The 25,312-nt window shown below is 49.1% G+C and overlaps 1 protein-coding gene across 6 annotated transcripts in view; it reads right to left on the bottom strand.

Annotated features, from left to right (window-relative positions):
• Positions 1–25,312, bottom strand: part of CUX1 (cut like homeobox 1) — a 365,770-nt gene that overhangs the window by 119,813 nt on the left and 220,645 nt on the right. For all 6 annotated transcript variants that reach the window (XM_042970907.1, XM_042970910.1, XM_042970909.1 and 3 more), the window contains 2 exons: positions 22,525–22,601; positions 21,029–21,095 (listed from right to left, as the gene is read on the bottom strand). In XM_042970907.1, the coding sequence (XP_042826841.1) occupies positions 21,029–21,095; positions 22,525–22,601 (144 nt within the window). The remainder of the gene's footprint in view (positions 1–21,028; positions 21,096–22,524; positions 22,602–25,312) is intronic.

Below are 25,312 nucleotides of genomic sequence, written 5' to 3'. Positions count from 1 at the left end.
AAGTCCAAGGCCGAGGCAACTTCCCCAGGCCCATCTTAGGCCCGGGCCTCCTTGCAAACCTTCCTGGCCCCCTGGTCTTTCCCCAGCAAATCCAACACTCAGCTCCACTGGAGGCTGCGGAGGCCCCTCTGGTGTTTGTCCCCAACCCCCTCCCCCTCGAGTGGCCCGCACTCCGGCCAGCTGGTGGTTGCCTCCGCCCTGCGCCCTGCGGGGCTGGGAAGTGAAACTCGAGGCCGCAGCACACTCAGGAAAGACTGCATCCTTCCTCTTCCTCTCGCTGGCACCAAAAGTCTGCATTTCGGCAGCGTAAGTGCCTTTTTTAGGGCAACTTGAAAATGAATAATTCAGCGGTTCCTATTCTCCTTGTGAAGTGTTAGACAAACAATTCAGACGGGGCCAGACTTGCTGGCCCCACGAAGACCGTCCCTTCCCTTCATTCTGACATCATCGGACTTGGCCATGAATCTTTAAGAACACCCTCCATCCTGTCTAATCACTAAAATACCACAAAGGAAGTTCACAATACTTAGACGCGGGGGAAAAAAATAGAAAGGTTAATTGCAACATAAAGTTTTCCCTCGTAGCCAAGCAAACAGTACATCAGTCACAGTAATACGGAACTCTTTAAAAACCCTATGTATGGAATGTCTTAGTCACGTCGGGTTACTGAATAGTCGAGCCTTTTTATTCAAATCCGAGCCTTAAAAGTATCTTCCCCATAGAGCTTTACCCTTGAACTCCCAGGGTCCACCCTCAGAGCCTCAGTGATTCTGTGGGTTGTGCTAAAGCCCCTTGCAATCCTTTTTGGAGGTAGGTATGATGACAATTTTGCGTTAAACAAACAACCTTCCCGGTCTTATTACAGAATCGATTTTGGAAGGGATGCTTATTAGCCAAGCCAAACCCTCTTTCACATGCTCATGGTTGGAAAACCTCAGCTGATGTTATCTCGAGGCCCTGCCATCAGGAAGACATGTGCAGCAAAAAGCTGCCTTTCGGCCCAGCTACGCTTGTGATCGCTGATGTACAATGCCATGGTAATTCCGGACAGGAAATTGGATTTGGTTTCTTTTCAAATGACAGGGTAGGGGGCTCCCCAGGTTCAACCCTTCTGAGAAGGACCCTGAGTACCCAGATGATAAATCCCTGAGTTTAGTGAAAGTGAAAACAATGTTAATGGTAAGAGCCTATTTGTCTATGTCTGTCACCCACTGGCATCTACCTGGCATGCTTCAAGTCTGTGAAAAGTACTTACCACGAACTAGAGAACAAAGGATTCTTATTGGGGCACCTGGCTGGCTCGGTCCGAGAAGCAAGCAACTTGTTTTTTTTTTTTAATTTTTTTAATGTTTATTTATTTTTGAGAGAGAGGGGCAGAAAGAGAGAGAGAAAGAGAGATACACAGAATTGGAAGCGGATCTAGACTCTGAGCTCTCAGCACAGAGCCCGACGTGGGGCTCAAACCCACAAACTGTGAGATCATGACCTGAGCCGAAGTCGGACGCTTACCCAACTGAGCCACCCAGGTGCCTCTTGGGGCCGTGAGTTTGAGTCCCATGTCGGATGTAGAGATTCCTTAATCAATGAAGACTCAAAAGGGGCACCTGGGAGGCCCAGGCGGTTAAGTGCCCAACTCTTGATCTTAGGTCATGATCGCATAGTTTGTGGGTTCGAGCCCCGTGCTGACAGTGGGAAGCCTGTTTGGGATCCTCTCTCTCTGCCCTCTCCTGCTCGTGCGCGCGCACTGTCTTTCTCTCTCAAAATAAATGAACTTAAAAAAAAAAAAAGGATTTTTATTTCTAGTCAATAATCCTGCCACACAGCACTGCTTTGTGAAGATAGCAGGTAATCTCTGGAAAATCCAAATAACTTGGAAGAATTCACAGCTGGAATCTGTAGGCTCAAGAGTACCGCATCCAAGAGTGAGCCTCGTTGCAGGGGGAGCGGCAAAGGTTAATGCAGTGCGCTGTCACTTGCTGCTATGTGTGATGTGTCACGTAATTACGCACAGTCTGGTAAGAGAATCAAAGCCAAATGGATGCTGGGGCACCTGGGTGGCTCAGTCAGGCGAGTGTCCGACTTTGGCTCAGGTCACGATCGCAACAGTTCATGGGCGGGAGCCCCGCGTTAGGCTCTGTGCTGACAGCTCAGAGCCTGGAGCCTGCTTCGGATTCTGTGTCTCCCTCTCTCTGCCCCTCCCCCACTCACGCTCTATCTCTCTCTCTCTCTCTCTCTCAAAAATAAATAAACATTAAAAACAAAATGGATGCTCTTTTTTTAAAGGTTTCAGAAGGGCTCCACGGTTCTGCATCTGACGGAAGATTCCAGTAAGAAAAGGAGACACAGAGTGGGGCTGGGCTGGAGGACTGGGGACACTCCAGGAGTCAATTAAGCTTCCTGGCCCTCTTCCTTACATAGATCAGAGAGTATATGACAGATACTAAGGATTGGAGAAAAGTCCAGCATCCACAATAAAGGAAAATGTTAAAAGAAGGGTCACATCAGCAAATGGAACCAGGCCAAATTCACCCATAAACGTAAAATACGTATTTGAAGAAAACGCCAAATCTAACAAAATGCAGTAGAAACCCACTTGGAGGCAGAAGGTGAACCTTGACGAGATGTCTTTAAAAGGCTCAGGTATGGTTTCGAACCACAGCGGCCAATATGCTATGCAGAAAATAACTTTCCAGACAAGTAAGTCACACTAAAAGGCACAGTAAATAATAAAACACAACAAGCTTGCACTTGTCTTAAGTCCGGAGGCAGGAAAATCTATAAAATATGTAATATAAAAATGGAAAGAGACACAGTACACAGAACATAATCCTACTGGAGTTTGGCCTACGCCGCTCGGAGCCTGTGGCACAGTTCGGGGGTTCCTATCACGTGGAGTCTAAAAACCAGGTCACGGTTGAGTTGAAATGGGGAAGTCGCGAGATTGTCTAGCATGATCAGGACAGATCCTCGGAAGCAAGAGGCTCCAGGAGGACCAGATGTACCGGTTCTCACAAAAGGGTGCAAATTCCCCGTCTGTGGGTAACACAGTCACCTGCTCACCTAATCTAAGGGATTCACTTGAGTAAATGAGCAGAGATAACCCAGGGATTCAGCAGAACCCCGTGGTTTTTGGTAAAGACACGCACACACGCAAGATGAAACTCCCACGTACCAGTAAGAAGCATCCAGAAAACGAAAGCTCTATCTCATCTACAACAGGGATACAGGTATTAAACACGTGGGAATTAAAATAACATGGTATAAATTCCACCTGTAGAAAACCGAATCACAAAATGCTAATGGCAAAGAAAGTTAATGACAGCGCTTCTTAACTTGCAGTTGCATTAAAGGCAAATAAACATAAATTCAGCTCCCAAGCTGATTTAGAAAACTTGGTGAAATGACAAGATGTGTACAGAAAAATCAGGCGATCGAAATACCAAAGGTTTTTAAAACCAAAAACCAACCAAAACAAAACAAAACAAAACAAAACAAAAAAACAAAAAATTCCAACGACAGCAAACTGGGTGTACAGGATATCAAAGTAGAAAACAGAGAGACATTAGCCAACAGTATGGTGCTTACTAGAATGGAAAGTTAGATCAACAGAACGCCATTCCAGACGGGAGTCCAGATATGTATGCAATTTACCCGATTTGCCCAGTGTTAAATACTGGGTGAAGGGATCGTCCACACTATTGAAAAGACTGGATATTCACATGAAGAACAATAAACAGACATGCATCTTACCCTCATATTCTCGAACAAATTCCAAAGAGGTGGAAGATATAATAAGTCATAAAAAGATACTAAGAAAATGGACTAGAAAGGAAAGCCCATTTTCTATTACTGAAACCACATTGAAAAGGATTAACGATAAGCTTGATGGGACCCATCTCATGTAAACTAGATATAATACCTCTGGACACTGAAATCAGTAAAACTGAAATAAAAGAACATCAATTACTAGGTAAAAGTCTCTACAAATGTGAGTAATTAAAATCCAGAATACCTGTAGAATCACCCCCCTGTTCCCACTGTAGTCATGTTCTTGGGATAGAACGAAACGGAGTCAACGAGGAGACGGGAATGTGCTGACTTCCATGCTACCACATAGAAAGCTCGACATGTACGAGGTCCCACCTAGCGGGCAGGGAGGAGGCGGGAATCACTGTAGTCCACCTCTTATCTTCTGGATTTGGCACAGGAGGTCTGAGTCAAGTAGTTTCGTTCCCCGGGCCCGACTGGAGCTCTGGGCTTACACCTCGGAAATTTGGGCTGGGGGCGGGGAGGGGAGAAAACTTGCCTCCCAAGCGGTCCCTTCCTCTGCCGAGCGACATCCTATGAAAGCGTAAAACGGCATCTCTTTCCCTCTGATGATCTCTCTTTCTGAAACGTATTTTAAGGAGCTGTTTTTCTAAACGAAAAGTCACTGTGAAAACCCCAAACCGAGATGCTCGCAACTCGGGCCCGGGTACGTAAACCCTAATGCGTCGAGAGAAGAAAATAAAAATTTGCCATCGAAATGACAGATGGGCAGATGAGGTGTTACAGAAACTGGAAATGATGTCAAGCCAAAGGAACAAAGGACAGTACACCAAGTGGAATGTCCTGAGCCCGCCCAGTCGTACGTGCGTACCCGCTGCCGTGGGCACCTGAGATGCGTCCAAGTGTCTGTTTTTGAGAAGAAAACTGGTTAGGCGGAGACAAAACATGTCTCGGGTTTCATCTCTTACGATTAAGAGGGCCAATTATTTCACTGCCAACAACAGAGATGGGCCCGGTGCAAGTCAGACGTGTTAGTAATGATGGCGGCCGCTCCTGTTGCCTGAACCCTGGCAGAGGGACCACCGGACACTTTACACCAGTTAACTCCTGGGAGCTCACGTGGAGGCAGACCCATTCACGGGCCGCGGAACCCGGGCCACGGCGGAGTGCCTGCTGTTCACCGGCAAGTAGAAGCGGGTGAGCCCCCAGATTTGGGCCGCGCGTGCTCGGGCCTCCTCTCCACAGGGTCTGCCGGGCACGTTTAACTAAGCTTTCGGTAGAGAAGTACGAACTGCTTGAAAGATACACACGTTCACAAAGGGGGTTCCAAAGTCCTTTTTCGTTTATCCTGGTGATGGATTCGAAGCTGGACAGAGATGGGGCTAAACGTGGGTCCGGCCTGCCGAGCGGCAGGCCCTGACGGGTACAGAAGGACTGACCAGATAGATTCTCATTCAACCGGAGGCTCAAAATTCAGAAAAGGGTACGGTCAAAAGTGCCTCTCTCCCTGCCCCCAGGTCCCCCTTTAGAGCCGGTGTTTGAATTTACAAGCGCACAGAGCACATTAAAAGAGCGAGGTTCTGAACCTGGCGTTTTCCACTTAATTACGTATGTTGGCGATCTCCCCACAGCAGTGCAGAAGGGGCTTCTGCGTTCGTTGAGTAACAGAAGACTAACTTAGCAAGCAGAGCGCACATACGTTCCGGAAGACCAGAAGCAGAAGAGTTTCCGCTGCCTTGCAACACGTCCCGCCCTGACCAGCCCCTCATAGCGCTCGGGCGTCACGAGGACCCTGGGGCTGTCACAGGCCGCCGAATGAACTCCGCCGCCAGGCTCGAACCTACGACCTGGCTGTGCGTCCTAAGAATTATGAATCACAAAAGCCCTCCTTTGCTACTTTTGCACTTGGCATTGGGACTCCCCAATGGGAGAAGCGCGAAGGACTGCCAGAGGTGGCACGGCAGAGCCTCATGGAGCCGACCGCCCATCACAGAGCCAGCTGTGGCCATCACCCACGTGTGTGCCCCTCCCCCGTGCTGGCTCTCAGACTATGCTGATGTTCCACGCATCTTTAGACCTTCCAGTACGGGGACTCTGTGACTAGGAGAATCCTAAGGGCGAGGCCACGAAATGATGTGGAGAAGTGTCTGCTCCTCCCGGGAACATTAGCTCTTGGATTATCGAAACGCTGACGGACATCTCGCTGGGTGCCAGGCACGGTCACAGACCCTCGGAACCCAGACACGAGCCCTCAAGGAGCTCCTGGTCCGGTACGGCGGATGGGACGGCCAGACACCCGAGTCTGACACGGTGCGGGCCCGGGGAGGGAAGCGCCCGAGCCCTGGGCACAGACGAGGGGCTCCGGAGGAGACACCACGGTTCCCTTATCGTTATTTGGACAACTCTTTCCTCAAACCCAAAACGACAATTAAACCAGAATGACTGGCTTGGAGTTTTCCAGAGTGTGGTCACCAGATGCCACGTGTGTGGGAGGGCCGCAGAGCTGTGGGTCCCATCCCAGACCCACTGAGTCAGAACTACGGGATGCGGCCCAGGAAGCTGCATGTTTAACCACGCCTCCGAGGAACCTTAGTCAAGGTCAGGGGTCCAGGACCTGCGTGATGAGGGGCAGGGCACTGAATTCCAACGCGTCTGGAGTTGGGGCAGAGCTAGGTCGACTATCTTATGTGGGAAGGCACAGACGTGTTCCCCTCCTCCCTCCCACCGTACATTCCTGTCCTTCTAGGAGACACCTGGACCTGCCCTGTATTTTCTGATCTGAACGTATTAGGGGAGTTCTACGCTTCAGCATGAGCCTCCTCATGTTGGGGCCGGGTCGAAGGACCCCCATTTAAGTCATCTCTGCATAAATGTCCACATTAAAAGACAAGTAACGAGTGAAGCACACAGGGGGTGGATATGATACACACACAGAATGGAGCCCCTGCTCCGGGCTTTTACATTTCACTGGCAACCAGGCGGCTTTCCCTGGCCATCCGTGGAAGCGGGCCAGGCTCTCTCCCTGCCGTCCGCCTTCCTTAACTTGCTTTAATTTTCTCAGCAGCACTTGACTCTTGACCCCACCCAAACTTTCATTATATGGCAATCTGCTTGGAGATGGCCTCCAGGAGAGCAGAGGCTTTGCTGTCATTCACTCTGTGAGGACCGAGCAGGCCTTGTTCTGGGACACTGGGGACACAGTAGCAAATGAGATCACAGGACTAGAGAACCTGTATTCTAGCAAGGAGAGAGACCGTCGGCAAGTCAGGAAACAAAGGCAGTGCCGGAAGGAGAGAAATGAAAAGGGACGAGAGGACAGAGACTGCCAGGAGGGGAGAAGGCCGCCTGCGTGGCGAGCTGCAGGTCTGGAAGGACCCACCACCTTTGATTCCTGGAGAGATGGGAGGCCCTTTCCAGGTTCTGTGAGCAGTGCCATGGCCAACTTGCAAAGTGACGGGATCCCTTCGGCGGCCGTCTTGCCAGGTGTGATGGGAAGATCGGAAGTTTGACTTTGTCTGGGTGAAGCCTGCGATGTCTTTATTAAGGATGGCTGCCAAGCCCGGAGGGGAGGGGAGAGGTCTGAGCCGGAAACACGAATGCGGGGGTCATCGGCGTGTGGCTGGGACTTAAGGTGATGGCGGGGAGTGGACCTCTCAGGGACGCGGGGAGCAAGTGTAAAGACTGAGCCCCGAGGCTGCTCCCTGTGCCCGTAAGTGCCAAGCACACAGGAGGCACCCCAGCAGATCCTTACTGAGTAGATCAATGTTCAAAATAACCCCTGACATGGGCGTGTGGGGGGCTAATGCCTCCATTTTGATGAAAGGAGGAAGGTCCTTTAGCTTAGCTGAAAATATGTTTACACCTTCCCCTCGTTAGGAAAATCAGCTGCAGACTTTCTGGTGCACATTCTCTTACTGTGGCTCACTTGCATTCACACCCCGTGTTATGCTAATGGTGTGCGAGGCAAGCTAACCCCCACCTTGCTTCTTCCCCCAGGGGTCCGGGCACGTGAGGTGCACACCCAGGGGGGCAGGCAGGCATCCATCATCCCTAGAGGAAGGGTCTGTCAGGCACAATCAGAACTGTGCGTGTACGGATGCGGACAATACCTCCTCCAGCCCCAACTGTTTCGTGGCTGGGAGAGGTGGGTTTGATGAAAGCCACACAGACTGTTATTAAAAGCCCACGTAATGTGGCAAGCACTGTGCGAAGTTCTAGGGCAAAGCACTAGGCGGCACCAGTCGTGGCCCTCGGGATGCTGCCAGTCTCATGTGGACGCTGACCCTCTCTTGTGCCCTGGTCCCCTCTGAAAGTCTAGTAAGAGCATATGGACCTCTTCCTAGAAAAATGTTTTAAAAATATGTATGTTTACTAAGGAAAACACTTATTTTGAAGTGCAGTTACTATAGTACTTAAAACAATACCCGAATTTAGGAGATAGTAACAAACGTTCTTTATCGAAGCATGATATAAGGAATCTTGTGGCTCTAAGAACCACGGGCTAATTGAGGGATCAACAACAATTGTAATGTGATGGAAAATGTGATTTCCACTTGCAACCAAGTCACAGGTTCCTATTCTGTTTTTTTTTTTAATTAATTTTTTTAAAGCTTATTTATTCACCTTAAGAGAGAGAGAGAGTGCAAGTCGGGGAGTGAGAGAGACAGGGAGACAGAATCCCAAGCGGGCTCTGCACCGTCAGCGCAAAGCCTGATGTGGGGCTCGAACTCACGAACCCTGAGATCACAACCTGAGCTGAAGTCGGACGATTAACCGACTGAGCCACCCAGGCGCCCCTCTTATTTCTGGTTTGTTGACCTCACTTGCAAGGGAAGGAAATGCTACATCATAGTCAGGTGTTAGTGAAAATGAAGATGTATGTTTTCTGGGGGGGGGGGGGGGTGTCCAAATTCACGGTCCCCTCCCACCCGGAATCCTCTCCCTGGAACGGGAGAGACCAGATCCCCTCTTAACATGCACGCAGAGGCTGGTGCAGGTAAGTGTGGGCACAGGAACGGGATGTGGAGGGACAGGGATCTGCTTCCGAAGAAAGGCTGGTGACGATGCGCTGGGATGTCAGAGCATGGTGAGCCTGGAAAGGCCCGAGATTCTACGAGGGGAGTGATCATCAGATTCGGCATGAAATGAGGCGGTGAAGGCCGGGCTGACTCACGAAGCCTCTCGCGCACTACGTCATGATTTTTCAGCAGAGGCAAGAGAGAGCCATGGAACGATTTTAAGGAGGACAGATTTTAACAGGATAAGATTTACATTTCAGGAAGATACTTTCAGCAGACACTTGGAGGATGGATTAGTCCAGGGAGAAATTGGCAGCAAGGAGATCCATTGGGAAGATACTAATGTAGCAGGGCCAAGAGACAAAAAGAACCAAATGATTATAGTGAAAAGGGAGGGATGCAGAATGTCTCAAGGAGGTGGAATTAATATAGTTAGATAGCAGGGATGGTAAGAGGCAGGAAGGACCCTCTGTCTCTGGAATAAAGGAGGACCCTGTTTGCCTTAAGTGGGAAGAAAAGCTGTCTGCAGGGAAGTCACGGACAGTGAGGTCACTTGAATTTGAGATGCCCATGAAAGAACTGTCTGGAAAGGAGATGGAGCTGAAAATATAGAGCTTTCTCTACTGGGGTTCTAAACTTTTTGTTATTGCTCTGTCAGGACTCTTTATATATAGATAGATATCTGTCATAGACAATGCAAATATTTTTTGTCAGTTTATCAATCAACCAATTCACAGAAAGCTGTGAATTTCCCTGATTTCCACCTTTGGCCTCATGCTTCGAAAGGTTTTTCCCACCCCCACATCATGTAAGTAGTCATCTAAAGTTTCTCCTAGTGTTTTTATGTTTTTTTACACTCACATATTTAAAACATCTAGACTTGATTCTAGATGGGGCTCAGCTCTGACTCTTGTCTTTTACATAGTTGGCCAATTATTCTGACACCACCTACTGAAAACTCCATCCTTCTCTAACTTATTTAAACTCATGTAACTTTTACAGACAGCAAACCCTTAATTTCAAAACTTTCACTAATATACAGAGCTACCAGCAAAAAAAGCAAAAAAAAAAAAACCAAAAAAACCAAAAAAAACCAATCATATGCCTACACACAGAACTGACCATTTGATGTAAGTGGTAATTTTTCCATTATTGATGGTTAATTCCTTCCTTCCTTCCTTTTTTTTTTTTTTTTTTTTTTTAGTAGGCTTCATGCCCAGAGTGGAGTCCAACACAGGGCTTGAACTCACAACCCTGAGATCAAGACCAGAGCTGAAATCAACAGTTGGACACTTAACAGACTGAGCCACCCACGTGCTCCCGGATTCTGGATTTCTAACTACACTTGTGCTTCCCATGGAAAAATGGGAGTGTCCAGTAATCTTTCTGCTCGGTAAATCCTAAAAATCGTACAGCTTTCTTAAGGGTCGAGAAGAGCGCAGAAGTACATCAAAGCGAGGACAAACGTTGAAAAGATAAATGAAAAGGTAAAAATACATGCTAGCCAATAAGATTTTGAGAGTAGGCTGCTTTAGTGCTCCAGGCTATTTTGAGAAGTTTCCAAACACCACATCATTTCATTTTTTCCCCCCCTCCCGATTCCTTTAGGTTTACCTTTAGGGAAATTAGAGGGCGCACGTGCGGTCGTTTGGGGGTTAATTCTCACTGATGCTGAATGCCCTGAGTCTTTGCTTGTTCATCAGAGCATTAAATCTGAAAGCTCAGGAGAGCAGTGCAGCCAGGCTGCAACAGTGAAGCTATAAAGTTCTGCATTAAAAATTCATATCGCAGGCTCGCCTCGGAACTCGGCTCTGGCTGAAAGGAGAGCTGACGGGGAAATATGAGACACCCCACTGTCTTTCTGGCAATTGGAGACATTCCTCAACAAACAGCACCTCAGGAAGGGAATGAAAGGGCAAACAGGCCGTGAAGGAAATCAATGAGTTCAATTATCTCGCTCGCTCTTACTCTCCTATAGGAAACTTTTCATTCTTAAGGCTGGTTCCAAAAAGTTTTTTTTTTTTTAGCATATCCCCAAACCAGAGCCCTAGACTCCTTGCTGGTGCCCAGATGTTTGGCACCTCTCTTAATTTGTTTTACGACAGCCCAGAGAGCCCCGAAATTCTCCAAGCCACACGGGGTGAGATGTCTCCTGGAGTCTGAGTCGCCTCGACGCGCGGCCGGCGGGGACCACACGCGAACCACTTGCTCTCGCGTCGGGAGATGGGCCTGCGCACATGTGGCATTTAGGTTTCAGCAGAGCTGCTCCGTGGTTATGAACCTCTAGAGGTTAAGGCATTAACAGCTCTGCAATAGTATGTGCTCGGAGCTTTCTGCACCCCCCCCCCCCACCCCCGCCTTAGCAGCGCCCACAGGGTAACTGGCTACGAGTCCCTTAGGACGATGACTCCCACAGCCACAGCGTGCTGACGTGGACCAAGAGGCACAGACGCACCGACTCTCATAAGGTCAACACAGATAAAGGATGGGGCCCTTCAGGGCTGGGAAAGACCTCCGGCTGGGGGAGCTCGGCCACCATTTTTTCCGACGGGCCAGGCAGGACGCGAGGGGCCTGGTAGGCAACAGTGGTGGTGACCGCGAGCCCCGTTTGCCGAGGGTCCGTGTGCAGATACCATGGCAGGCACTTTCTACGGGCATTACTTCATTCCACTGGTGAGGAAACTCAGGCCCGAGTACAGAAACGGAGCGCCTGAGGCCGGGGCTCTCCTCCTCCTGCTCCCAGAGTGTCTTCCCTGGACACCACTCCACAAACAGGCTGCAGGGGCCCAGCTGGCACACAGGATGGGGGATCCAGGTTCTGGGAAGCAAGCGGGGGGGATAAAGTGAAGAGGCCAAAAAGGGAGCAGGCTCCTCAATGCCGCCCGTTGTCATCCAGCCCAATCTGCTCGTTTTACTAGTGAGCACCCAGCTACTGCTGAGGGACGGGACTTTGAGGGGCCACACCGGTGACAGAGCTGGGGCCGGAACCCAGGGTCTCCTGACAACAGGCCTAGCCCCTTCCACCGCCCACTGACCAGAGGAGGCCGGGACGTCTATCAGCGTCACAGAGCAGCAGTCTGGTGGCGAGGCCTGTGCCGCGGGAGCCCTCGGAGCATTCCGGGAGTCTCTCCCGTCTGGTGATGCCACAGGGAAGCCACCTAAAAATGCGACAGCCACTGGCAGGATAAAGAGGCACAGAAAGACGGAGCGTGTCTGGAGTTTCTAGTTTTAACCTGCAAGGCAAGGAGGGCGGTGTAATGAATCAGGCTCCCAAACAACAGGGAGTAACTGCTAACGAGTAACTATCCCACGGCACACCTCTTTGATGGAACACCGCGCTGCCCGCTTTTAGTTTCTGAAGGATGGTTAACGACACAAAAGAAACACTTAGATGTCAAGTAAAACAAAAACCAAACAACCAACAGCCTAGAAGTGAAAAGTGCCTATCCATCTGACGCCGTCTGTAAAAGACGACAGAATTAATAAACCACGGTCTAGAAAAAAAGACAGGAAGGAATATGCCAAAGCGTGAACAAGTTATGTCTGCATCATGAGATGACGCCTGATGACCTCTATTTTCTAAAACCATTTAAAATTTTCTAAATTTGGTATAATCCACAGGCAGGACTTTTGTAATTAAAAATACTGTGTCATATAAAAGGGGTTGATCTTCCCCGATCTGGGGGCAGCCCGTGGGAAGAAGAATCTCTCGCCTCTCCCGGCCCTCCTGCTTCCCTTCCAAAGGGCTGTCGACCGGTCGGCGAGCATCCGATCACATTCTCCTCTGCCACCTGGGGAGCGGGGAGGCACTGGAGGAGACGTGCTGCGTCATGGTGACCTGCGTGGTCACAGACCTCCCGCAGAGAGCCAGAAACGTGTGGCCCTCGGAGGAATTCCACTAGGGGCAGGAACTGGCGTGTGTTCTCTGGGCTGGGCCTCTGTAAGGCTTCTTCTTGAAGCCCTCTCGTGGTTTAGATGGCTCCCTCTCTCTTCCTAGAAGCCACCAGGTCCCTTAGGTTGTCCTGCCGGAGCGTCCTTGATGTCACTGGTCAGGGTCCAAGCCCTGTGCTACTCAGACCTCATCCACCTGTCGTCAAGGTGAAGGCTCATGCTGGTTTAGTACATCGATCAAAGTCTCTCTCTTGATGACGTACCTGTGACCGTGCTGACGTGCACATGGTATACAGAGAATAAGATGAGGGTCATCGCTGGGGCGCCTGCGTGGCTCCATTGGTTAAGTGTCCAACTTTGGCTCAGGTTGCGATCTCACGGTTCCATGAGTTCGAGCCCCGCGTCAGGCTCTGTGCTGACAGTGTAGAGTCCGCTTTGGAATCTCGGTCTCCCTCTCTCTCTGCCCCTCCCCCACTCTCAAAAATGAAAACAAAGAAAGAAGATGAGGTCCCTCTTCGGAGGCAGTTCAGTTGACATTTGTCAACTTACAGGTGTTCTTACAGGTCGTTAGATATACCTTGATGGCCACAAATTGATGGTTTTCTCCAGCGGTCCCCAAACCTGTTTCCTTGAGTTTCAAACTGTGAGCTCCTCAAGATTTACCTTTATAGAGAATCAGGAAAACTTCAAGGGTCTCTAAAAACACAACATTTTGAGCCTGGGTGGCTCAGTCGGTTGAGCTTCCAACTTCAGCTCAGGTCATGATCTCACAGTTCATGGGTTCGAGCCCTGCATCAGGCCCTGTGCTGACGGCTCAGAGCCTGGGGCCTGTTTCGGATTCTGTGTCTCCCTCTCTCTCTCTCTCTCTCTCTCTCTCTCTCTCTCTGCCCTTCTCTACTTGTACTGTTTCTCAAAAATAAATAAACATTAACAAATTTTTTTTAAAAATGCACAAAATTTTTATGAATGCCCGCCAAACCCAGATGACAATCGAGGAATAATGCTTTTTCCCTCCAATACCGTCTCCAAGGATGCTGTATGAATATGATCACTATCTCTCCATCCATAAACATGTTATATACACACACCACATACGGGATCGCCCTCTGTACCGTATATATATGTGTGTTTTAGCATACAGAGCACAGCGTGTGAGCCCATGTGCGGATCCCATCTGGAACCGCCCGCCCCCTTCACTCTGCCGTTCTGGTAGGTGACACAACGCCTGACATTTTAACACAGGCCTTTAGGAAGATTAGCTGAAGGCGGGAGGCGTAGAGATTGCTGGTTCTCACTGCTGCCACGTAATTTCCAGCTGCATCTGGAGTCCACAGAACAGGTGAAGAATCCTTGGCACTCAGAGGAAATTCTACATGAATTTGAAAACACGAAGCCACCCCCTCCTTCCCGTGCAGCGCCCTGGGCTGGGAAATCTCCAGATCTGGGCTGTGCTGCTTTAGAGATGCTGCTGTTGCTGCAGAAGCCAAGGAAAGCCTTTTAGGGCTCACCCAGGCATCGGATTTTAGGTGTGAAGTGAAATACTTGTACAGGGATGGAAAATCCCAGGAATTCTACAAAATGCACAGTTACACTCTTTGGGAGATAAGCTACAGAAAAAAAAAAAAAAAGTCCTCAGCTGTTCCCTGCAAGTGTGATTTGGTTGCCTCTAAGGTTGAAGGGACAGGAGGGTTCTTTATTCAAGCCCATCCCCACGAAACCATGAAAGAAGCTGCCTATTTTTAGGGAAATTAATCTAACCAGGATAATTACAGCAACTCGTACTGGAAATTGATGACTCATCAAAAAGACAGGAAATAGAAAATGTTCCGTTCTTAAAGGTACAGCAGAGAGACTCCATTCAGACACTAAAGTTGGTATTTGCAAATGCAACTGGGGGATGAAGATGTGTCCTACAGGATCATCAAAATACTAGTGTGGTTCTCAGGCTTTGTCGGTTGGGCTCTACCTGGCCCAGGTTTCTAAGTTTTTCATGGGGCAATGTAAAAAAATAAATATGAGAGCGACCAGTCTGGAAGGGCCAATATGGGGCTTGTGGGGAGAGGAGGCTTGAAACTCTCCTGGAAACCTCTCACCTGGCACTCTCTTAAGAAGGCAGCACCAGAACGGGACTTTGTGGGCCACCACGGCAGTGTGTGAACTGCCCTGGATTTTGAGTGTGCGCAAAAACCACCGCGAAAGAGTCTAGGGCGATCCGTGTGCAGGGAAGGTGTCTACACCGCGGCCACTCACTGGCACACCATCTGCACTTCCTACCTGGGCGTCGTGTCTGGAGCCGCCCCTCGGTCAAATTGCCTCTCGGGGCCTCTGTGCCCCGCTGCTGGGCATTCCCTACCTCTACGATGCGGGCTAGGGGCTCCCCTCAACAATTCCATAAAGCCCTAAGCCAGGCTCACTTGGGAAGGTTTCCTTTCCCAGAGCACACTGCGTTTTGTGAGAAAGCACTGGTTACAGACATGCTATAAAGAAAATACTCTCCAATCAACCCAAGTGAAGTTCCCCGTAAATGTCTCTTTTGTAACATACTAGGTAAGTATGTGTATATACAATGTAGTTCTTTTAAAGAAGCACATAGGAAAGGAATAGAACACGAGTAACCTTAAGAAATGTGCATTTTTTCTGGCAGGAGAGGTTTGGTAGGTTCAAATTTTCCTAAGACTAACATTAGCTGTAAAAAAAAAAAAAAAAAAAAAAAAAAAAAAATAGAGCATTTCAGTGTAATCAGGTATTTTCTTTTATCGGAGGCTCAGAGTCACAGACCACAAGCTGAAGGGGATGGAACAAGCCGTCTGTATGTGTTAGCACCGAAGCTGCTTTTGCAACCGGCATTCGGGGGACAGACCAAAGAGGTAGGTGGCCGTGGACTTGCACTTGAGAAAAGAAGAGGAAGAAAAAAAAGGGAATTCCTGCACTGTTGCCCAGGACGCTAGTCTGGGAGGGTAACCCCCTCCTGCGGCGTGAGGTGCCAGCCCAGCCACCAGCCCAGGTGAACAGCTGCAGCGGGCGAGCCAGAAGCGAGGCAGGCTTCTCTCTGGGGCCAGATGCCACGCGCTGAAACGAAGCCCGCCCGCCCGCCCCCACGGCCATCCTGGGAACTGTCTAAAGTCCACACGCTGTGCTTGGCTGCAATCTCCGAGGCAAAGTCGGTCAGGGTGCTACATCTCCATTTGCTAACACAAGTGGGATGAGCTGAGCTGCACCTCTGAGAAAGGAGGGATCTTTTTAACAACAACAAAAAAAAAAAAAGCAGAGAAATAATTCATTTATTTAACCCAGAAACGGTTATAATCTGCAACCCTGCAATCCTCTTACACAACTGTTTTGGCAAACCCCCCTGTGTTCCGACAAATATTAAACTGTGCTTGCCATTTGTCTAAGGAACCTCGCATTAATAAACATGAAGAAGAACACTTTTACCTCCCACTCTCAATGACGGGACAAAACAAAGACCAGCTGTATTCATCAATGGGTCCTTGTTCTGCACATAAAGGCTAATTACATTTTGCTTCAAGCCTACACATGGAAAACTTTACTGCTGCTGTCCCTGACAAAGTCAGCCTGCGCTGTCCCAGCTGACGCAGGGCGGTGACCGCACACAATGAACCAGGCTCTCTCGGAACAGCCCTGGTGCCTTCGACCTGCAGGCTTCTTTCCAAAACGGGGGTGAGGGAGGGTCACCCCGGTGACATCCCCCGGTGACGGAAAGGCAGAGGCAACGTGGGCTCTTCAAATCCCATTGGGATTTGGGGCCATTAACGTCAACCTTCCCTGAGGACTGCTAATTTCAGAAACGCACAGCAAGCCCTACCGTGAGCTTGCTGGGCATAGGTTCTTTCTGGCGACAAAAGAGTGGCTGATGGCCGAGGCGGGTTGTCACCGCGCTGGGGGCTGCCTGCGCACCTTCCCGTTACCCTGCACAGCCAGCCGGTCTCTTGACCACCACTGTGCCCGCCCGTTGCAGGGTGAGGGCAGCAGGAGTGGTGGGCAGCGAGCTCCCCCAAGGACACACGGAGAGTCATGGACCCCGCGACCCGCGCCGGGTCAGCCTTCTCCAAAGCCCCCACCCACTTCCTGCATTTTCTGTAATAAGTATTTAAGAATCCCTACTGTCACAGAGAGAAAATAAATTGTTGTGAGACATTTTAAGACCATTTGTGAAAAGATTTGCCCCTGGAGGGCTTATATTCATAGGTATTGATGAAAAGACATCGAGTCTAATGAGATACATGGAGGGTGGGCGTGAGGGCGGGACAAACGTTTCCCAGAAAACAGAAGAGGGGAGGGACGCGGAGGGGGAAGCTTCCATCTACATGGGATCTCCCAAGACTGAAGCAACCCCCTGAAAGCTACAAGAAAGTAGTGATTATTAACTCAGTCCATTCTCCACATTTTTTGCGGATTACTTACTCTGGGAACCATGTACAGTAAGTGTTTGGCCCTAGGCTGCCTTTTTGTCAACAGCTAGTCCATTTCTGACTTGGGAAATGACCGAGCCCTGTGGGGGCCTGAGTCCACCCCCTTCCCCTCCCCCGGCCCTATACACACTGCGCCCACCTTGCCCCGTCCCCATGTCCGGCACTTCTGGCTGGTTCCCCAGGTCAGCGTGGCTGCCCTGTGTTTTCATTCCCTTTGCCTCCAGCAGCCCCTGGCTGGAACTCATCTTTCAACCTCAAACCACACGTCACCCCCTTCAGGAAGGCTTCCCTGATTACCCTTTCCTTTTGTTCGAGCTGGTTGGACTTCCCACTGGCCTCTGCGGAGTCTGGCCATGAGAGTCCTGGCACCAGGAAGGGGGGAGGGTGAGGTCAGGGGTCTTCTCAATGCTGCCGCATTGCCTCTGTGGTTTCCCTGCTCCCTGCCCCGCGCTGAGTGCACCGTCTGGTTTCCGTGGACACCCTGACAGCACAGGGCCTGTCACAGCAGTGATCACACCGGATTGCAATGGCTCCCCATCCCCACCCTGCTGAGCCTTCTTTCTCAGGGCTTCCAGAGCCCAGCTAAGTGCCAAGCACAGAAGAGGCCTCCAGGAATGTCTACTGCACCGACGAGGGGATCTATTCTGAGTCGTGCCCATCACGAGAGTTAGGCTTTTCTCTCCACGCACAGCCGTATATGCCACACCTCTGGCTCCCTTCTCATCACCGGAGAAGGTGAGAATTTCCTGCTCGGATCCCGGGAGGGGACGCACCCCAAGAGTGCCCACAGCCCCATAAGCAGTTTTTAACAATAGCCATAGTCCCAAAGCAAAGCATTTTTACACGACAGAATAAGCAACTCTCATACTTTTTGATTCTACGTTCCGGTTCCTGTAGTTTGGTGAAAATGAGCGAGTAACGCATAGATTTTCATTTATATGGGGAAAACACCTTTTTGGCCTTAAGACATGCGGATACAAAGAGAAAGAGTCTAGAGACGTTTCTCACTGAGCCCACACCAGTTACAACCACACCGTTTTTCGTCAGATGCCAGAAGGGTTGGAGCCTAGGAGAGGTCTAGGGCCTCTGAGGCTCCCCCCGGTGACCTTGCTGATTCAGGGGACCCAAGATTTAATGTTCTTACCTATAAAATGACAGAGCGGGCTGCTTAGGAAAAGCCCAGGAGTCAATGCACCTGTGAACAGTAACTAGAAAAACACTTTAGACTGAAAATCGTCCTCATCATCTTAAGAGGTACCTCTGATCCTGTTCTAGGGAGCCGATTCCCCTGAGAGCAGAGCCCTGTCCTTGGATAACTGGCGGTTCTGGGTGAGAGAAGCGAGTCCTTCCCCAGCGTCAGCCCGGCCTCTAGCAAGGTCAGAAAGGGTGGGGACAGACAATGAGACACTGCCTCTCTGGCCTGTCTCCCAGTTGCCCCCCGGGCCGCCATATTCCCAACCAAAGAAATGGAAACCTGTGAGCAGGGGACATTTAAGTCCTTCCTACACGGCTGTTTTCTGCTGCATCGCTTCCTCAACCCCGAAAACAAACCGATTAAATGGACACACATTTTCTACGTGGCCTTTAGAAGCCCAGTAAAAAATTATGAATGTAAACCAGGGGCCAGTACTTAGCAATCATGTGACAAGTGGCATTATCTGCTGTCATTTCTGAACAGTTTCGGTAGACGCTATGTGTCACCAGGCCGTTTCTCTCCCCTAAGTAGGTGGACGTTCGTGACTAACAGCATCTCCCCAGCGTGCCCCGTGAGGACACGGTAGGAGACATCGGCTTCTGAAAGTCAAGCTTTTGTAACACTCTCAGAGCAGTGGTTTTCAAAAGAAAATTCTGATTGAGATCCACTGGAAGAACGACATTCGACACTGTGGCCCAGTAACTGTACGTTTACATTTTTACAGTTAGACACACGATTAACCCAAAAGGGTCACAAAACAATACCCGACTTTCCTATGTGCCATGAGCCATGATATTTTCGACTCTATTCTGTTATTTTGTTTTCTATTGAATTTTACTGCCCAACTGGCTGGTCGCCACTCACTAAACGGATTTCACCACTGTGACACCCCGTTTCAAAAACGCTAGCTTAGAGGCGCTCAGAGACTGGTTGTACGAGCTTTTACCTGCGTAGTAATGCAAACTTTGGTTAATTATAGAAACACAAGATGTATCTATGTCTTCCACAAAGAGGTGCGGTTTGCTAAAAATAAAATATTGAAAACTAGTGAAATAAATAGATCACCACCGAAGTCACTATGAATTTTGTCAGTGAGTAAATCGATGTCAATAAGAAGGCATGGGCCAGAGGACCAGAAGGAACTCTTTTAGAAAGGAAATGCTATAAACTGAGGACTGCATCAGATGGAACAGATACCGACTGAACTCTGTATCAGATGAAAATATTGTAACTTATAAAACTGGAATTTACTGAGAAAAACAACTACTATTCTACTTAGTAGATAAGGTCCAGGCAGAAAGGATAGAAAAACAAAGATGACGGACTGGCAGAGGAGGGAAGCCGGACACGGATACCAGGGAACATCAGGGTGACAGCAGCGGAAACGGCTTCTGCGGAGCTCACGTCTAGGGGGGTGAAGGGGAGACGGCTCTGCACGTTTGCCACATCCCGTCGACAGCGACGCCCGGGTTGGAGAAGTTAATACCAGAGCCTCCAGGTCTCAAAGTGAAGTCTCAACCAGCTATCCCACCCCTTGGAGCCGGCTCGTTCTACCTCACCTGAAGCCACGCTTTAGCACACTGACAGGAGAGGGAACGTCCACGGGGATTAGATATGCCAACAGGCCGAGTCGCCGAGACTGAGGAAGGTATTTAGTCTTTGTGCGGGAATTCTGGGCTCATGATCAAAGTCGGTTTTGAGCACCAGGCCTGGGTAGGTGGGCGCTCACAGTCTGGAGCTACTAACTCACACAGAGCAAAGGCAAAGAGCCCACCGAGAGAGGCCCCGCGAGCAGCAGGCCCAGCAGCAACCTTGAAGGCCAAGGGCGAGTGTGATGGGACAGAGGGACGCCCTATGCAAAACAGGAGCCTCGGAGGGGGTGCACTATCCAGAGCCCCTGCCCGCTACCCAGAAGGCCCGCTGTGGGAGCACGGCAGGAGGACATGGGTCTCTAAGGGAGACAGGAGGACCCTCCCAGGACAGGAGAAGAGAACCAACGTCTTGCCTGGTGCCGCCTGTCTGGACTTCGGCAGAGGAGAGCGTGGCTAGGGACAACCTCTGTTGCTTCTCCACCTCTCTTGACTTATGTCAATACTATTCCTTCTTTTCTGGTGTTCTGCAGGGAGAGCGGGCTGGAACAGGTGTCCCTGTGGCAGATCACACACTTCCTTCCGCCACAGCCACCTGTGACATACCTGCCCAAATGCACGCATTCCCGACGTATACACAGACGTGTATACGTGTATACATTCCCGACGTGTGCACAGAGATGCCCGGTGTCCTAAGGCAGGAGTTGAATAAATACATCCGTGTGGGAGCCAAGGACCCAGACACGGGGAGAGGTGATGTGATTTGCACAGACCAAGCTCCACAAAACGTCTCCTGTATCACATCTTCTGTAAGTTGCCTTTTCCCCAAGTTTTCTTAGAAAAAGGCACATGTTGATGAGGCTTCACATTAATTAAAGACAAAAGTTTCAGCGTCCTGAGAGCACCAGAGATTACGGTCACATCGTGGGGAGTAAACTGACGCCAGGAGCTCACGGGGGGTGCTGCTGTGTTCCTCACGGTGGCTCTGAGGCCAAGCACCTCCTGAATCCCGTACCGCTTGGCAAAAGCTGACAGACAGGAGGGCAGAGCCGGGGGAATTTTCTATGGATTAGCAAAATACAGGTGACACCTGACCGAAAGCATGCAGACAGAGGAAGTCAGGCAGAGACTTACTTGGCAGTAATTTCTTCATCGTATTTGGTTTTCAGGTCAAATAATTCTGTTCGGGTTTTTTCCAGGGCTGAAAGGCAGAGGACACAAAGCCGTAATGTAAGATGCCAGTTGTCCGAATTAAATGAAAAAAGCGAAAATATACAAGCAATATATTCTCATCTGAGGAGTCGAAGATAATGCAAATGCACAGAAGTTCCAAAAACCCCCTTTCTTTTCCATTTCATCCACGCACCTCCTGGGAGAGAACGCCGGTTACTGGCTCGGTGTGCAGATTTCCTGCCTTTATGTGCATTTTATTGCTTAAAAAAATATTTCCATACATAACCGCATATATACATATTTTCACCTCTGCATAAATAGGATGCTACAAGGAGACTTGTTCTTTTCCTTTAGCAGAAAGGCATGAAAAACTCTCCAGGTCAGGACATAGGCAGTAACAATTAGCTTTCGTACAGAGCTTGCCAAATGCCCGGCACCTCAGGACCCGCAGAAGCGAAGGTTCTGGGGTAAGGATACTTAGATACTCCAAAACAGGCCACGCCCACCCAGCTGGCTCCCCCCAGAGGCAATTTACGTTCCCGTCAATACCGAGAGTGTAGCAATGGTGCCTCTACACTCACCAACACCGGATAGTATCAATTAAAAAAAAATTCTTTTGACAGTCTGACGGGCAAAACGATCTTTCCCTGATTTAATGAGCATCTCCCCGCCTGGGAAGAATGGTTAACGTTTTTTTTTTTTTTTTCATATATGTACTGGCCACGTGTATTTTTTTCCCCAAACCGCCTGTTTGCGTCTCTAGCCCCTGCTTCTATTGGATTGTTTATCTCTTTTTCTTGATGTGTTACTGGTTTTTAGGAGGTCTCTAGATTTGGGGGGGGGGGGGGTAATTATTCACGTGTCTGTAAATGTGCTGTGACTACACAGCACAGCACTCGGTCGGGTGGTTTTCACTTGGATTCTGAGGTCGTCCAATATTTTTGCCCCCACGTTTCAATTCATTATATCGTGCGGTTTCCCTTTCAGGAAAAAAAAAAAAAAAAAGGAAAAAGGAAAGAGAAGAAAAAAGAAGTGTAAAGAAATGATAAAAACTGTTAGCACACCCTTTTTTTGGTGTCTTAAATTTGAAAGGTCTCCCATGAGTGTTCTTAACTTCGCTTAGGGTGGAAATAAGTGGTTGGTTTTCGGTTTTTTTTTTTTTTTTCTTTCCTATTATTGTTCCAAATGAAATGTCAGTCCCTGACAGTTTGGTGATTTAGATGTGCTTGTTGGAAAAGGCGCAGGAAAGAAAGGATGGCTTGTGGAAGGATGAAAATGGAATTCAGATCCTCCCGCTTCCGACACCAACAACTCGGGGAGGGCGGCTAATGAAGGGAAGGCGGGGGCGCTGGGGGCTGCGAGGAGTCACTGCTTCGGGGCAACCGGGAGACGGCCCGGAGTGCCCCCTAACTTCGGCCTGCCCTGGACGGACTTTATTAGGGCGACGGACAGCACACCTGTCTGCAGAGTCTGGACTTTGTGCTCCGCTTCCTCCAGCTTTGAGGTGGTGGACATCTGTGTCTCCTGCAGCTTTCTGGAAAGGAAGAGAACAAAGCCAAGCTGGTCATCTCGTTTCCCAACGTGAAGGTCTCGTGTGCTCTGCAGCTCGGTGACCGGCAGCTGGCGGGAGGCACACAATCGGCGGCCGCTGACGGTGCGCGCGCGCCCGCTCCCTGATCTTTAGCGCCCCGACTCTGCACCCACGTAGGACCGAATGTGCAGGGTGCGTCCTGCAGGACCTGACGTGTGCTAACTGACGCAGCCGGTTATCTTAAATGTGACTTGTTCTTCAAATGCCAGATATTTAAAACAAACAAACAAACAAAAAAAACCCAACCATCATCACGAACTCATTGTTTTCTGAAGTTACCCAAGAAGAATGATACATTTACATTTTGCTGACACAATGAAGGAATTTGTTGGGATAAAGGATGTGCTAATAGATGTGACAGCTGTTCCATGTCTGTTATAATGGGATGCAGATGTGACCGTAATACCTAATGGGTGGCTCTCAATGTCTGAACCCAACATCCCCAGATTTACATTTCCCCTGATCTCCAAATGAATTCCCTGGTCAATAAATAGCATTCCTTTCTCCTCATCTGCAGAGGATGTCTAAAAATAAGTTTATTATTTTTACATCATATGAACAGAACACATGCGCTCATACTAACGAACCTGGGAATATAGAAAAGTAGAAATTACGGCGTTAAAAAAAAAAAAATCACCCAAATTTCCATCACCTATGGAAAAAGCCTGCTCGTGTTTTTGCATATTCTAATGATAAAACTAATAGAGGCTCCAAGTTAAAACAAACAAACAAAAACAAAACACATGCACAAATATAGACACGCCGATGTAATATAAGACAGCGTAACATACACTCCCCGCCCCTTTGAACACAAAAGGGATCACAGCACACCGGGCATTCTTGCTCTTCTCCTCATTTCCACACTCTGGAAACATTCTTCCTCATCCTTATTAAATAATTAACGTAACCAGCCTCTGTGGACACTTAGCTTGTTTATCGCCTCTTTCTACTAAACAGTTCTGCAGTGATCATTATGTAGATATTGCCGTGTAATTCTCAGACGGAATCTGTTGGATGAAATGCTAACAGAGGATGTATGTGGTCACAGAGTAGATGCAACGTGCTGTTGTCGTTCTGATATTGAGAAACGTCCCCTCCAAAAAAACCTCACTAACTTAAACTCTTGCTAACAATACATGTTTGTTTTCCTGTGCCAACACTGGATAAAATTAAGCCTAATTTTCCTGCTGAGTAAAGCCGAGCATTTCTCTTTGTATGAACTATCTGTACATCTCCTTGGTCTACTTTGTAGCGCTCAATTTTCCCTATTAATTTGTGAGAGCTCTTGTGTGGTGCAAAAATTTCTTCCCAGTTTTTTTACTTTTATTTTTATTTTTTTTCTTCCCAGTTTTTTGATGCTTTTAAAATGTTTATTGTGAGGGGAGCCTGGGTGGTTCAGTGGGTTCAGTGTCTGACTTCGGCTCAGGTCGTGATCTCACGGTCCGTGGGTTCGAGCCCCGCGTCGGACTCTGTGCTGACAGCTCAGAGCCTGGAGCCTGCTTCCGATTCTGTGTCTCCCCTCTCTCTGCCCCTCCCCTGCTCGCGCTCTGTCTTTCTCTCTCTCTCAAAAATAAACATTAAAAAAAAGAAAAAAATGTTTATTATTTATTTTTTTAAAAATTCAGTTTTCAATTAGAAATACCTACTCCGAAGTTACTAAAAACAAAATACTGCCTAAGTTTTCTTCCGGTATGTCCATGATTTAATGATTGATATTTAAACCCGAGAGCCATTTCAATTTCTTGGTTGTAAAGAATGAGATGGAAAAAAAAATCTGTTCTCATCCTCCACCCTGAGTGGTCAGCCCATCGCTTCCAACTTTAAATATAACTCATCCTTTTACTTAGTTTGAAAAGTCCACTTAATAATATCAAATTCCCGGATGAATTTACTTCCACAATTTTCTAACTTTGCTCTGTGCAGCTGTAATCACACTGCATGTGATTCTGTATCATGCATTTTTCACTCCATATCATGCTGGATGCGTTTGCATTTCTGGTCTTAATGCAAATTCTACATGACTATTATTGTAAGGGCTGCATGCTGTTCCAGTTGGGGGTGGCCCATCTTTACCCCCCACGTCTCTTTGGCAGAGGGCATTTTGATTGCTCGCACCCCGCCCCCACACCCCAGTATCAGTAACATGGTAAGAAACTGCTGTGGCCATAAAGTGCTCTCCTGGGAAGCACATTTAGGCTGGGTCAAGAATCTGCTCATCTTGGGGCGCCTGGGTGCCTCAGTGGGTTAAGCATCTGAGTCTTCATTTTGGCTCAGGTCATGATCTCATGGTGAGTTCGAGCCCTGCACCTGCCCCTGTGTTGAGCTCTGCGCTGACAGTGTGGAGCCTGCTTGGGATTCTCTCTCTCTGCCCCTTCCCCACTCGTGCTCTCTCTCTCAAAATACATAAGCAAACCTAAAAAAAAAAAAAGTCTGCTCACCTTTCAGAACCTGGACTCTCTACCTGGCTCCCTTCTTTCCTGGGGGGGCTGCACCTGGCCCTGCTCTCCCAGGCCCCGAGGGACTGGCCTTGGTCCCACAGCCAGGACTTTGGGAGGCGACACAGGAGCATAAAGAGAGGCCAGGGCTGGAGCAGGGGGTTGGGCTCTGGTCCCACCTCTGGGTGACTAGCCGGGACAGCGTGGGCAGATCCCTAA

Source organism: Panthera tigris, chromosome E3, assembly GCF_018350195.1.
Source record: "Panthera tigris isolate Pti1 chromosome E3, P.tigris_Pti1_mat1.1, whole genome shotgun sequence".
Lineage (NCBI taxonomy): Eukaryota > Metazoa > Chordata > Mammalia > Carnivora > Felidae > Panthera > Panthera tigris.
The sequence above is the reverse complement of the archived record's forward strand: the minus strand, read 5'-3'. Positions and strand labels throughout refer to the sequence as shown.